General features: G+C 38.7%; 1 protein-coding gene across 2 annotated transcripts in view; it reads right to left on the bottom strand.

Annotated features, from left to right (window-relative positions):
- Positions 1 to 14723, bottom strand: part of aqr (aquarius intron-binding spliceosomal factor) — a 108194-nt gene that overhangs the window by 56596 nt on the left and 36875 nt on the right. For both annotated transcript variants that reach the window (XM_061896058.1, XM_061896059.1), the window contains exons 21-25: positions 14394 to 14635; positions 14164 to 14319; positions 12863 to 12932; positions 4579 to 4689; positions 4403 to 4512 (exon numbers count right to left, since the gene is read on the bottom strand). In XM_061896058.1, the coding sequence (XP_061752042.1) occupies positions 4403 to 4512; positions 4579 to 4689; positions 12863 to 12932; positions 14164 to 14319; positions 14394 to 14635 (689 nt within the window). The remainder of the gene's footprint in view (positions 1 to 4402; positions 4513 to 4578; positions 4690 to 12862; positions 12933 to 14163; positions 14320 to 14393; positions 14636 to 14723) is intronic.

Below are 14723 nucleotides of genomic sequence, written 5' to 3'. Positions count from 1 at the left end.
ATAATAATAATAATAATAATAATGGATTAGATTTATATCACGCTTTTCTATTGTTAGATACTCAAAGCGCTTACAGAGAAGTGGGACTCAACATTCATTCACACCTGGTGGTGGTAAGCTACATTTGTAGCCACAGCTGCCCTGGCGTAGACTGACGGAAGCGTGACTGCCAGTTCGCGCCTACGGCCCCTCCGACCACCACCTATCATTCATTCATCATTCATTCACCAGTGTGAGCGGCACCGGGGGCAAAGGGTGAAGTGTCCTGCCCAAGGACACAACGGCAGCGACTTAGATGTCAATAGGTGGGAAGCGAACCTGCAACCCTCAGGTTTCTGGCACGGCCGCTCTACCCACTACGCCATGCCGCCCCTTTGTTGATGCACCTTTGGCAGCAATTACAGTCTCAAGTATTTTTGAATACGGTGTTACATGCTTGCCACAACTATCTTTGGGGAGTTTCGCCCATTCCTCTTTTCCTTTTCCAATTTGCAGCACCTCTCAAGCTCCATCATATTGGATGGGAAGCGTGGGTTTTCATCCAGGATGTCTCTGTACATTACTGCATTCATCTTAGTCTAGTCAGGGAGGTGACCAAGAAACCAATGCTCAATCTGTCAGAGCTACAGCATTCCTCTGTGCAGAGAGGATGACCTTCCAGAAGGACATCAACCTGAAAGACTCTCAGACCATGACAAAATTCACTGGTCAGATGACACAAAGATGTAACTCTTTGGCGTGAATGCCAAACATTACGTTTGGAGGAAACCAGACACCGCTAATCACCAGGTCTACCTGGTTATTCCCTCAGTAGAAGCCTTTAAGTCAGAAGCATTTAAGTCTCACCTTAAAACTCATTTGTATACTCTAGCCTTTAAATAGACTTCCTTTTTAGACCAGTTGATCTGCCGCTTCTTTTCTTTTTCTTCTCTGTCCCCCCCTCCCTTGTGAAGGGGGTCCGGTCCGATGACCATGGATGAAGTACTGGATGTCCAGAGTCGGGACCCAGGATGGACCGCTCGTCGGAACCCAAGATGGACCGCTCGTCGGAACCCAAGATGGACCGCTCGCCTGTGTATCGGTTGGGGACATCTCTACGCTGCTAATCCGACTGCGCTTGGGATGGTTTCCTGTGGACAGGACTCTCGCTGCTGTCTTGGATCCGCTTTGAACTGAACTCTCGCGGCTGTGTTGGAGCCACTATGGATTGAACTTTCACAGTATCATGTTAGACCCGCTCGACATCCATTGCTTTCGGTCCCCTAGGGGGGCGGGGGGGTTGCCCACATTTCAGGTCCTCTCCAAGGTTCTGATAGTCATCATTGTCACTGGCGTCCCACTGGGTGTGAATTCTCCTTGCCCACTGGGTGTGAGTTTTCCTTGCCCTTATGCGGGTTCTTCCGAGGATGTCGTAGTCGTAGTGGTTTGTACAGTCCTTTGAGACATTTGTGATTTAGGGCTATATAAATAAACATTGATTGATTGATTGAGGTCAATACAATCCTACAGTGAAGCATGGTGGTGGCAGCATCATGCTGTGGAGATGTTTTTCAGCGGCAGGAACTTGGAGATTAGTCAGGATAGAGGGAAAGATGAATGTAGCAATATACAGAGACATCCTGGATGAAAGCCAAATGCTTCCCATCCTATCTGATGGAGCTTGAGAAGTGCTGCAAAGAGGAATGGGCAAAGACAAATGGGCGAAACTGCCCAAAGATAGGTGTGCCAAGCTTGTGGCATTGTATTCAAAAAGACTTGAGGCTGTAATTGCTGCCAAAGGTGCGTCAAAAAAGGATTGAGCAAAGGCTGTAAATACTAATGTATATGTTATTTTATATTTATTTATAATTTTTACTTCCATTTTGGAATAAGGCTGTAAGATTACAAAATGTGAAAGAAGTGAAGCGCTGTAATTACTTTCAAAATTCATTGTATTTTGCCATACTTGTGCATCCGTATCATAAAGACTGAGTCACGAATGCTTTAAAGGCATCACAGATCACTCCAACACAATTAGTTTCAGAAACAGCAGCCACACATCTTTTATTGGAACATTTTAAATGCCTTTATATTCGTTCATTTATTTTATTTTCTCTCGTGTAATTACCTATCAATCCCACTTAGTCATCGTGTCAGTGTTGTAAAAGTGCTTCATGAATAATTAATCAAAAGGGCCTAATGTATGCCAGAGGTTTAAAAAGGACATTACTATTGTATTACACTGACTGTATTGCTTCAGTAAATGGTGACTAATGCAAAAAGCACAGCGCTTGCTGAAGATGATCCCAATCCATTCACGTAAAATCAGTTTGTCTGAGAAGAGTTAAACATTTGGTACAGTCCGCTGTCCTCGTTTAACCTTTACAATACATGACATTTATGTCATTGCGTATACAGTTTACACAACACTTTTCTTCTTAATTGATTGGCGCAGTGAAGTGTGACTTAGGCTGGACTTATACTGCACGGTTTAAGCGAATAAATTACAAAAATGTTTTCAAACTTAAGTATAAGCAAGTAAAAACATCGAAATGGATGCGATCAAATGCATATATAGTATAAATCAGATATAATGTATTATGAAATATGTACAGGGTAGGAATGGGTGACTTTCACATTTTAACATCTGGCTCCTCTCGATGTGGAGCCAGATAAATGTAAAAAAACTATTTTTGCTGCATAATTTAATATTTTGAAGCTTTTTTAAACTTGATTTAGAAGCCTCGGGTCCTTTAGTTTTCGTCGAAGGAGTTTTACCTGCAAACCCAAGCCTAGTACAACTGCTTCCGGATAAACATGTTGTAAGCCCTGCCAACAGGCATCCACCTTTCCATGTAAAATCACTGTCATTATTTTGAAACAATAAAAAAAAAAAAAAAAAGAACCAAAACAACAAAAAACAAAGAAATCAAACCGTAAAAAAAAAAAAAAAGCCAACATAAAAACCTTGGAAATACTCAAACACAACCAAAGTGTACAAAAATATGAATATAAGGCATCAAAAACATGTCATGATTCAAAAAAATATCCAGCAAAAATATTATATTTTTTCAATGTTTGTATATATTTGTTGCCAAAACTTGTTTCGATGCCAATAAAACTTTTTCTAAAATATATTTTTTTATTTTCGATATTAAATCTTACTTACACTGTTTTGGATCCATAGAGGTTTACAATTACATTGACAAATACATTTCACAGTCGCGCATGGGGGAGGAGGGGCGCAAAATGTTTTCTTCTTCCTAACAGAAAATAATAGACAAGCACTGATTTAACCTAATTAAAAACAAGACCATAACTAATCAAAACAAAAATAAGATTACAAACACTATGACAAAATGAAAATGATTTTGTCAACGAAAAATGAGATGAGAGTATGAACAGAAATCTAATCACATCTAATTTAGTTTTTTAGACGATGGGGACAAGTTAGGAATATATACAATCATAGCTATTGTAGCTGCGTGTAGTAGAGGGTGAATTACGGAGCAGATCCAATAAGAACTATTGTCTTTGTGAGGTAGGGCTTTCGGTGTTTCTTATGCTGTAACATTTTAACAATTTACATTTTGCAATATGTCTTGCCTGTGATAAAGAAAAGACATGGGGAGCAATTAACACCACAAAAAAAAACAACTAACTTGAAGCAACATATGCAGGCGAGTAGTCCTGACAAGTAATGCGAGAAGAAAATTTGCACAATAATGATATTATTCAGAGTTGCATTATAGATGTCTAGTGTGTTATACAGTTAGTTTTACTTTGATAATATTACTCAACATCTGAAAAAACATAATGGAATGTTTTAATTTCAGGTGCAATAATACAACACTAAGGTTAGTGTGAAATGTTTGACTTAATCACAGAGGAGATCTAAAAAAAAAAAGTTTTCAGCAGCAGTTTTTGGTCCCGTACCGCCCCCTCAGACTGCTGAACTTTTAATAGCTAATAATGCGTATGATTAAGTCATCAGCTGATTACCACTTGGAAGGATCTCTAAGCGCCACATAAACCCAACCAGTTGGTGCAATCTAATAGCTAATAGGTGATCTAAATTAAATGGATTGGAGAGACGACATTTAATATTGTTTGGCAAATGCTTCTCAATGTGGTCTGCGGAGGTCCGGTGTAGTAACTAAAGGGCTAATCACTCTGAGGAAGGAGGACTCTTACACTGATGATGAAACCCTGAGAGGCCGAGGATGTCTTAGGGAGATAAAGATATGGGAGTATCAGGTGGTGCTGTCAGTGGTTTGGCGAAGGCTAATTATGTATGCGGGCAGCTGGGAAGCATTTATATATACAAATAAGTGTATGTGTTGGCTTTCACTGAGTTATAAAGGCCACACATGCGCAGTGTCTTGTTTGTTTATCTGTGCTTGTCATCGCCATCTGTCTTCACCTGCTAAAGTCCTTCTCGGTCTCCAGCTCCTCTTCTCCGTGGCCCAGACGCAGGAGGTGGCGCTCGTCAATGTCCAGGGCCATGATCTTCTCAAACAGCTGGTTCAGGGCCTGGTGGGGAAGGGAGTGGGGGAAGATGAGATTGCAAACTTTATTCGAGGCACACTGAGGGCTAACCTGGTTTGAGTGCGTGACAATGAGGGTCCTTTGCTCGGGAAAGTTGTGGTAGATGTTTGAAATGATCTGAACAGCGACATCGGTCTTGCCCGTTCCTGGGGGTCCAACAACCTGGACACAGAGCAGAAGTGTAAGCAAGTAGTAGCAATGACGACTGCATGATGAAAACACAGTGGCATTGAAATGGTCCTTAAATCGTAAAATATTGAGAATTTGTTGGCATATCTTATAAGACTTCCAGACTGTGAGGATCTAAAGGTTCAACTCAAGTTTATCTTGCTTTTTCTTTGGCCTTCAGGGTGTTGCCATCATGTCACAAATGTGTGATGATAACCACAGAACCAGAAATATGACTTGTGATCTAGGGATGCAACGGTAAACATTCTTATGATAAACCGCGGTAAAATTCTAGACAGTTGGTAATACTGTTTTAAGGCCTACTGAAACCCACTACTACCGACCACACAGTCTGATAGTTTATATATCAATGATGAAATATTAACATTGCAACACATTTAGTTGAGTTTACTAAATTGCAATTTTAAATTTACCGCAAAGTATCCTGTTGAAAACGTTGCAGAATGATGGCGCGTACGATGAGGCGTGCGCGTGACGTCACCGGTTGTAGCGGACATGTTCTTCCAGCCCAATGTAAGCTAAAAGTAGTCTGCTTTAATCGCATAATTACACAGATTTCCGGACATCTGTGTTGCTGAATCTTTTGAAATGTTTTCAATTAATAATGGAGACTACAAAGAAGAAAGATGTTGGTGAAAAGCGGTGTATTGCGGTCGGCTGCAGCAAAACAAACACAGCCGGTGTTTCTTTGTTTACATTCCCTAAAGATGACGGGGAAGCTTTAATATGGAACAGAGCGGTCAAGCGAACATGGTTCTCTACCACATGTCAACCGGCAGGTTCTGGTGAGAAAGTTGTGGTAATAAGTCGGCTCTTACCGTAAACATGAGCGGAGCTCGTGTCGTTCCTCCTGCAGCTGTCAAAGAGGCAGCTGCGACTCTCTTGGCTTCTCCGTGGCTTCCCTCAGAGACACTGCCAGTCACCACACCCCTCCGACTTTCAGGTATGACTATATAATCTCACTAAAACACTAGCAACACAATAAGCAGATAAGGGATTTTCCAGAATTATCCCAGTAAATGTGTCTAATAACATCTGAATCGCTCCCACTGCCCTCGTCTTTTTTTTCTTCTAGTCCTTCAGTCTCACTATCCTCATCCACAAATCTTTGATCATCGCTCAAAATAATGGGGAAATTGTCGCTTTCTTGGTCCGAATCGCTCTAGCTGCTGGTGGCCATGATTGTAAACAATGTGAGGATGGTGAGGATGTGAGGAGCTCTACAACCAGTGATGTCACGCGCACATTGTATGCTATTTCCGGTACAGGCAAGGCTTTTTTATTAGCGACCAAAAGTTGCAAACTTTATTGTCCATGTTCTCTACTAAATCCTTTCACCAAAAATATGGCAATATCGCGAAATGATCAAGTATGACACATAAAATGGACCTGCTATCCCCGTTTAAATAAGAAAATCTCATTTCAGTAGGCCTTTAAATGTTTAATTATCCAAAAACCGTCATTTATTAATGCATTTCAGGCAACACAGCTTACTTCCCGGAAACAAAAACACCGCAGCACCAGTTAGTGCGCACATGTGCCGGTTAGAGCGCACATGCGCCGGTTAGAGTCACATGTGCAGTTAGGCTCAAGAAAACATGGACTTTGCTTTCAAAATGTTTCCTCTGAGCAAACGGAGCTGATCGCTTCGTTTCACTTCATTTCACTCCCATCTACATACGTGGAGTTTTTGTGTGCTTTTAGGAGCGCACTGCTGTTATCAGATGAAGACAGGAGTGGACAATGTTGGAGACAGACGCATTTGTCACACACGAAAAGTCTACATTAGAGGAGAAATATACTGTACTTGATGTTGCGGTTTCAAGTAAAATGTCTAATGTGGGACTATATTAGCTTCAAACAAGTGAGCATGACAAGGCCATAAAAACAAGCGTCCAATTAACTGAAAAGAGATGGAACAGAAAAAATGGAAACCACCCTGACATGTTTTTTCCAACTTGGGGAAAAAAATGTACTTCAAGATTTTCAATATCTATTGAAGTGCATTTTTTTCTATTATTTGTTATTTATTTAGAACTATAATTTGCAATTACGGTATGAATGCCCCGATTCTGAAGCTGAACTCAAATGCTGATGGGATGTGGAATGACTGCTAGAATAGTTTAAATGTTGAAGAGCTGACGCTTACCTGAGTGACAGCACTGAGTATCACAAAACATGATTTTTAGATTTCAACATACAAAATTTGCAAAAAAAAAACTATCATTAATATTCTCACAAGTATGTAAGCATACTAACAGGGTGAGTGGAGGGTGTGGATAGTGGAACGGTTGAAATCGGATTAGAGATGTGGGATATGTTGAGGTTTGTATATTGCCCATTGATTTTCAATGGGGACCAATTCCTGGTAATTGCGGTTAATTAGGGAACTTTTGGAACCGGGGAACATGCTGGCATGAATGTCCAGGGTGAGCAGAGTATGTGGATGGTGGAACAGTTCAAATCGGATGGGAAATGTGGGATGTGCACAAGTTTGTGTATTGTCCATTTATTGTCAATGGGGAGAAATTCCTGAAAATTCCAGGAAAACTTGAATTTCGGGAAAGAGAAAACTTGTTTTGCCTTCAATATCTAGGATGAATAGTGTGTGTGGATGAATGTCCAAATAGGGTAAAATATTATGCAAAATGTTTAGAATTTTTGGCATTGTAGAACTTTGACTATGTCCATTTCTTGGAAATTTTGGAATTTGGGAAAACTGGATTTTTGAAAATGTTGACTTAGCACAATTGTCCAAAATGATATGAATGGGTTGGTCTTGGATTTGTCCGAATTGATTGATAAATGTTGCCGTAGTAACACCTCAAATTTAGAATTGGTATTTCGGAATTGTTGGAATAAAAAAAAAAACTGGGAATATGTGTAAAAAGAAAAATAGTATTTTTTTGTACCAACAAAGAGAAATGTTTTAAAGGTGTAATGGTTGGAATTGGTTGAAAAATGTGGACTGTGAAAACTTTCCACCAAGAGGTGAAAATAGGGCTTAAGAAAACCAGGATTTCCTGGAATTTTTTTTAAAAACATGGTAGTTTGATTGAACAAGATGTGTGGAAGGTGTTGAAACGGAACGATTTGTATAGGATGAGAAATTTGAGAATTGTACAAATTTTAAAAATGGCCCATACATTTTCACTGCGGAAAATGTCCCGGAAAACCGGAAGTTCTTGGAATTTGGGATATTTTTTTTGAACATTTATTTTGGTGAGCACACACGAGCCAAACGTTTTGATATTCAAACTGTTCCGATCGGATGAAAACTGTGTGCTATGGCCTCCGGCAAACATTTGTGTATTTGTAAGAATACGACCCTGAGAGACAAATGGAAGAAATGGATGGATAATGAATTGATGAATTTTTGGTGTACAAAATTATATTTGAGAAAGTTCTTGACCTTCCAATAACAATGGTGAAAACTAACCAGAAATCAAAGTTTACTGTATTTGAATAAAAGACTACGATTACGATTATATTAGTGCTTAAATTGGTCTGAAAATGCTGAAAATAATATTGTTTACCTGCAATAATTTGTGGGACAATATATTACCCAGTTAAATATAATATAGAGCCTGTCCAATCGCTAAAGCGGATACATAGTTAGTTATCAATAATAAAATTGGAAATACAGCATTAAGTCAGATGCATTTCATCATGCATCATAAGTAATGAGTGTTTTCATTAAGCGATTACCGGTACCTTATTTTTACTTTCATAAGCCATTTATTTTAAGGATGTTAAAACGCATGATGGATATGATAAATGACCTTTAAATAGTGCTTAACTTATTTTTACACTTCTATAACAGTTAAGAATTGTTACAAACATTGACCCTGGGGAATGTTTGACCCTGGAACGGATGAATTCAATGCTCAATGTTTCCTTTGGGACCTGAAAATAGAGTTGCCATTGTTCGACATTAGAGGCTCCATTGCTATCTAAACTGAAAGAAGCATCTTCATCCTTTGAGTAACATGAGCATAAAATAAGCCTTGTATCAGCAGGGAGGCGGCATGGCATGTTTACAAAAAATCTTGCCATCTCAGGTGAGTAATTCCTGCTCCAAAATAATGAGCGCAATTTGGCATCTCTGAATAAATCAATGTGTAATCAGCTGACATGAAAGCAAAGACTGCCATCGAGTGTGAGGTGGCTGTAGTGTGTTTACTGTAGCGTATTTTCCATCTGCCGAGATGGAAGATGAGAACGGATGAGTTTCATCACGCCACATTCATTCTTTTAAGAGGAACTGCATTTTTGGGGGAATTTTGCCAATCTTTCACAATCATTATGAGAGACATGACGACGGATATTTTTTTTTAATGCATTCTAAATACCAAATAGACGTATTTAGAAGTGGGCTTAAAAAGGAGCCAATGGGATCTCCACTATTCTGCCCATAAAATCCGAACCATTCAAAACCATTCAAAAAGCGTCCACAATACTTCATTTACATTTTGTGACTTGAATATTAACCAACTATTAGTGATGTTGTTATTTTAAGCGCCAACACAGACAAACTATTCACTTCCTGTGTGCCGATGTATACATCATCGAGTAGTCTGCTGCTTTCTCGCTTCCCTGCTCCCTGTAAGTTTATTGTAGATCATAAATCCTGCATCTCACCTGGACAGAAGACACTGGTGTAGGTATTCCAACAAGTTGGAACAGACTGACAGCCTTCTAGACACAGGAATGGCGAGAACGAAACGAAAAAAACGCTTGGTCACAGCTTGGGTTGGGCGATATATCGATATACTCGATATATCCCAGGTTTGTCTCTGTGCGATATATAAAATGACTAAATCGTGATATTCGAGTATACGTTCTCACACAGTTGCTTTTAGATGTGGGCATTACACTACAGGCTTATATCACTCTTTCTTGTCTCTCACAGACAACAAGCACAACTTCTTACACACGTCACATATTGTGACGGCATACGTCACATACATATATGACCTCACGGAGCAGAGAGGTAGCAGCATGGGTAACGTAAGCTGTGATGATAGAGTGTTGCGAGTGGTAATATGAGAGAAAGAAGGTGCGAGTCTGGTAACAAATGAAGGAAGAATTAATACCCAAGAAAAACAGCGGGGATTCCATCGCCTGGCGGTGGTTTGGCTTCAAGTCGGAATATGTCGATCACACAACCGTAATTTGTCAAGTGTGGTGCTAATGCGTTGCTACAAAAAGTAGCATTACTGCTAATATGTAGCATCATTTGAAAAGTCACCTGCTAGAGAATGAACAGTGCTTGAAATTCCGTATGTCCATGCCTCCATTCGGTGCCACACGCCCACAAAATCATGCAAAAAAGTGCACTTTATTTGTATTAAACTATTGTAGTGGCGTTCTATACAAAAGGTGCACTTTAATTTAATGTTGTTTTAATATGTCATCTTAGTGACAACATGCACAAAAGTGCACTATTAGCTTGTTTTAAAATGTCGCTGACAAACTTGCACTTTCTGTTTTGGAAATGACATGAAAGTGTGTGCCACTGCTAAATAACTGTTTAAAGGCCTACTGAAATGAGATTTTCTTATTTAAACGGGAATAGCAGGTCCATTCTATGTGTCATACTTGATCATTTCGCGATATTGCCATATTTTTGCTGAAAGGATTTAGTAGAGAACATCGACGATAAAGTTCGCAACTTTTGGTCGCTAATAAAAAAGCCCTGCCTTTACCGGAAGTATGTGTGCGTGACGTCACGAGTTGCAGGGCTCCACACATATTCACATTGTTTATAATGGGAGCCACCAGCAGTAGGAGCAATTCGGACTGAGAAAGCGACAATTTCTCCATTAATTTGAGCGAGGATGAAAGATTCGTGAAATAGGATATTGATAGTGAAGGAGAAAAAAAAAAAAAGTGACGGCTCCAGGCGGCGGCATTGTGAGCGTTTCAGATGTAATTAGACACATTTATTAGGAAAATTCTGGAATATCCATTATCTGCTTATTGTTTTAATAGTGTTTTAGTGAGATTGTAAAGGCATACCTCGAGGTCGGATGGCTGCGGTGAACACGCAGTGTCTCAGAGAGAAGCCAAGCTCACAGCTACCTTTTTTGACAGCTGCTGCAGGACGACGAATAATCCAATGATGTCTCCGGTAAGATATATATATCACAATTTTCACATCCAAAAATATGCTGGTTGACGTAGAGAAAACATGTTCGCTTGACCGCTCTGCTTCACAACAAACAAAGAAACACCGGCTGTGTCTCGGTGCTAAAGACAGCTGCGATCCATCGCTTTCCACCAACAGCATTGTTCCTTATAGTCTCCATTATTAAATGAACACATTTCAAAAGACTCAGCAACACAGATGTCCAGAATACTGTGTAATTATGCGATTAAAGCAGATGACTTTTAGCCGCTAGTGGTGCAGCGCTAATATTTCCTGACAGTCCGTGACGTCACGCGCACGCGTTGTCATTCCGCAACGTTTTCAACAAGAAACTCGCGTGAAATTTGAAATTGCAATTTAGTAAACTAAAAAGGCCGTATTGGCATGTGTTGCAATGTTAAAGTTCATCATTGATATATAAACTATCAGACTGCGTGGTCAGTAGCAGTGGGTTTCAGTAGGGCCTTTAATAAATACAGTTTTGTTCAATTGACTAAGTTGTGATTTCCTTCTCTGCATGAAAGTTTAAAATAAGCATATACTAATGCATTGTAAACAAGAATGTTTTTAATGTAGACACATAGAATCATCATACTGCTGTGATTATATGTATCAAGTGTTAATTCAAGGCTAAGGCAAAAATATTGAGATATATATCGTGTATCGCGATATGGCCTAAAAATATTGATATTTTAAAAAATCCATATCGCCCAGCCCTAGTCACACCCCACGTTACACTATTTTTTCGCGAGGATTATGAGTAATTTTTCAATGTATGAAGGTCCCAGCAGTCGGCATCCTAATGACAGCAGACCTTATACAGTAAGTGATGTTTTATTGTGTTTGTTGGCTCTTATGAAGTCTGCAGTGAGCAGAAAGTGATGAAAAAAAAGCCAACTTTGTGATGTGTTTTTAAATTGATGCGCCGCGTCTGCTTAAAATGATCAAAAAATGTAAATGTTAAATGTTATTATAAATGTGCTTGTTACTACATTACATATATACTCACATCATGTAGAGCAGTGGTTCTCAACCTTTTTTCAGTGATGTACTCCCTGAGAACATTTTTTAATTCAACTACCCCCTAATCAGAAAAAGCATTTTTGGTTGAAAAAAAGAGATAAAGAAGTAAAATACAGCACTACTTCATCCGTTTCTGATTTATTAAATTGTATAACAGTGCAAAATATTTCTCATTTGTAGTGGTCTTTCTTGAACTATTTGGAAAAAAAAAGATATGAAAATAACTAAAAACTTGTTGAAAAATAAACAAGTGATTCAATTATAAATAAAGATTTATACACATAGGAGTAATCATCAACTTAAAGTGCCCTCTTTGGGGATTGTAATAGAGATCCATCTGGATTCATGAACTTAATTCTAAACATTTCTTCACAAAAAAAGAAATCTTTCACATCAATATTTATGGAACATCTCCACAAAAAATCTAGCTGTCACAACTGAATATTGCATTGTTGCATTTCTTTTCACAGTTTATGAACTTACATTCATATTTCTTTGAAGTGTTATTCAATACATATATTTATAAAGGATTTTTGAATTGTTGCTATTTTTAGAATATTTTTGAAAAATCTCACGTACCCCTCAGCGTACCTTCAAGTACCCCTAGGGGTACGCGTACCCCCATTTGAGAACCACTGATGTAAAGTATATAAAGCCCGGATGAAAGTGTTTGGATGTTTTTAGGGGCTCTGTGGGCAGAATTGAACGGCTCCCATATTCTCAATAGTAAGCAGACTTTTAAACAATTTATTATTTAGAATGCAGTAAAAAAAAATAATTCATCCTTCATGTCTCATAATGATTGTGAACGATAGGCACAATTAAAAAAAAAGTGCAGTTCCCCTTTAAAAACCACAACCTCGCCATATCAATATGCAACCATAACACCACAGAGTTGTCAGTTTTTGATTTCCTCACAAGCCATCTGCTTGATTTTGGGGGCTAATCAAACAGTAAATATGAAGAACTTACCATGGTGAGGCCTGGCTGCATGCCGGCTCGGATGGCTTCAATCTGAGTTGGCGTGAAGGGAATTGTATTCCTGGAACGATGTTATTAAGGAAGGCAATTAGTCTTTAATAGCTTCATGGCAGCATAAACTAATTTAAGTTCATTTAAGGCAATCCAATCGAGGGCAGCATTGAGTGAATGAAACAAGGAGAACATGGATGCTGAATGTAAAAGATGGTAACGGTTGATTTTTAAGGCACTTTTTTCTCTGCAGAGTACACAGTTATATGTCCTGGCTGCTTTGGACAACATGGCTAAAGTAGAAAAAGGTTGACATCAATTAAATTTTTTTTTTTTTTTTTTAAATATAGCATAAAGTCAGCTGTATTTAATGAGGCACCATCATCATCATCATCAATTATGGGTGTTTTTACGTTCCAATAGTGATTCACTTTTTATTTATCCTTGTAAGCCTGGTAAGAATGTTTGAAAGGATGATGTATGACGTTGAATGACCTGCAGGGGAGCAAAAGAGCCAAAAGGAACATGGATGCTGATAGTGAAAGGTCATAAATTAAAAAAATTTGTGAAAAAGTAAAAACTGGTGATACTATTTTTTTTTAATTGTTGCCACATCGCACTTTGAAGTTTGCGGCTTCACTTTACATTTATATATATATATATATATATATATATATATATATATATATATATATATATATATATATATATATATATATATATATATATATATATATATATTTATATATATATATAACTACAGAATGTACATAAAGCCCTAATGTAGGTGTTTGGATGTTTTTAAAGGGCTATCAGAATAGAGCGACTCCAATAGGCTCCATTGAGAGCGGACTTTTGATCGTATTTATTTAATATTTAGAATGCATAAAAAAATTAAAACATATGTGCTCTTTTCTTACATAAGGATTGTGAATGATAGGCAAAATTCCCCAAAAGTGCATGTCCCCTTTAACAAATATGAAAAAGGAATTACGTCAGACCAACTCTGCTCAACTCACTATTGGTGCTTTTTCATGAGTAAAAATATATGCAGTACTTGCCAAAACATAAAATTATATAATCACCAGTATTACAGTACTATACTCCATGGTCCCTACTTGGCTGCATCTCTTCATTCTCCTGTTGCCTACAGACTCCTCTTGTATAACAATATTCTCTTCATGCAAGGATGTAAATACTGACGACCAACACTCTGATTGATAACAATTTGAATGGAACAAAAGTCGAGGCAAACAGAGCTTGGCCAATTTGGAAAATGGATATTGGATTGGCTCTCTCACCTTTTGGGCTGGTTGTAGGGATAGGGCCCACGGTTGGGTGTAACATAGGGCTCAACAATCAAGGTTTGGTCTTCCTCCTCTTGTTTGTCCTTGCTTTCTTCACCTGCCTTCCTCTTCTTTCCTTTTTCGGTTTGTTTTGAGATTGGAAACTTTATTCTTGTAAAGCAAAGAAGGGTTTAAACCTTAAGTACTCATTAAATAATTTGTGTCATTCAACATTTGTGCTTCACCTGAAAGGCGGGACCTGCAGTTCAGGGTTATCCTCGTTGACCTTCACGGATACATCGGGGAAGCATGAGCGCAGGTGGTCTAAGGACAGAAAAGTGTCGTTGAAGTCCAGGGTGGAGATCTGATTGGGCATTTTGGAGTAGTGGGCGCTGCCCGGGTCGCCATAGCCGAGGATGATGTCATGCAGCCAGGCTGGGACGACACATTCCGTGTTCATCAGGTTACGGATGGTCTCCAGAACGGCCTGGAACATAAAACACGGTGTGAAAAAATAGGGCTCTCAAACGATGAAAATATTTAATTTTAATTAATCGCAGTTAGTGCATAGTTAA

This window comes from Nerophis ophidion, linkage group LG03 (genome assembly GCF_033978795.1).
Source record: "Nerophis ophidion isolate RoL-2023_Sa linkage group LG03, RoL_Noph_v1.0, whole genome shotgun sequence".
Lineage (NCBI taxonomy): Eukaryota > Metazoa > Chordata > Actinopteri > Syngnathiformes > Syngnathidae > Nerophis > Nerophis ophidion.
This window is presented reverse-complemented; position numbering and strand designations above follow the sequence as displayed.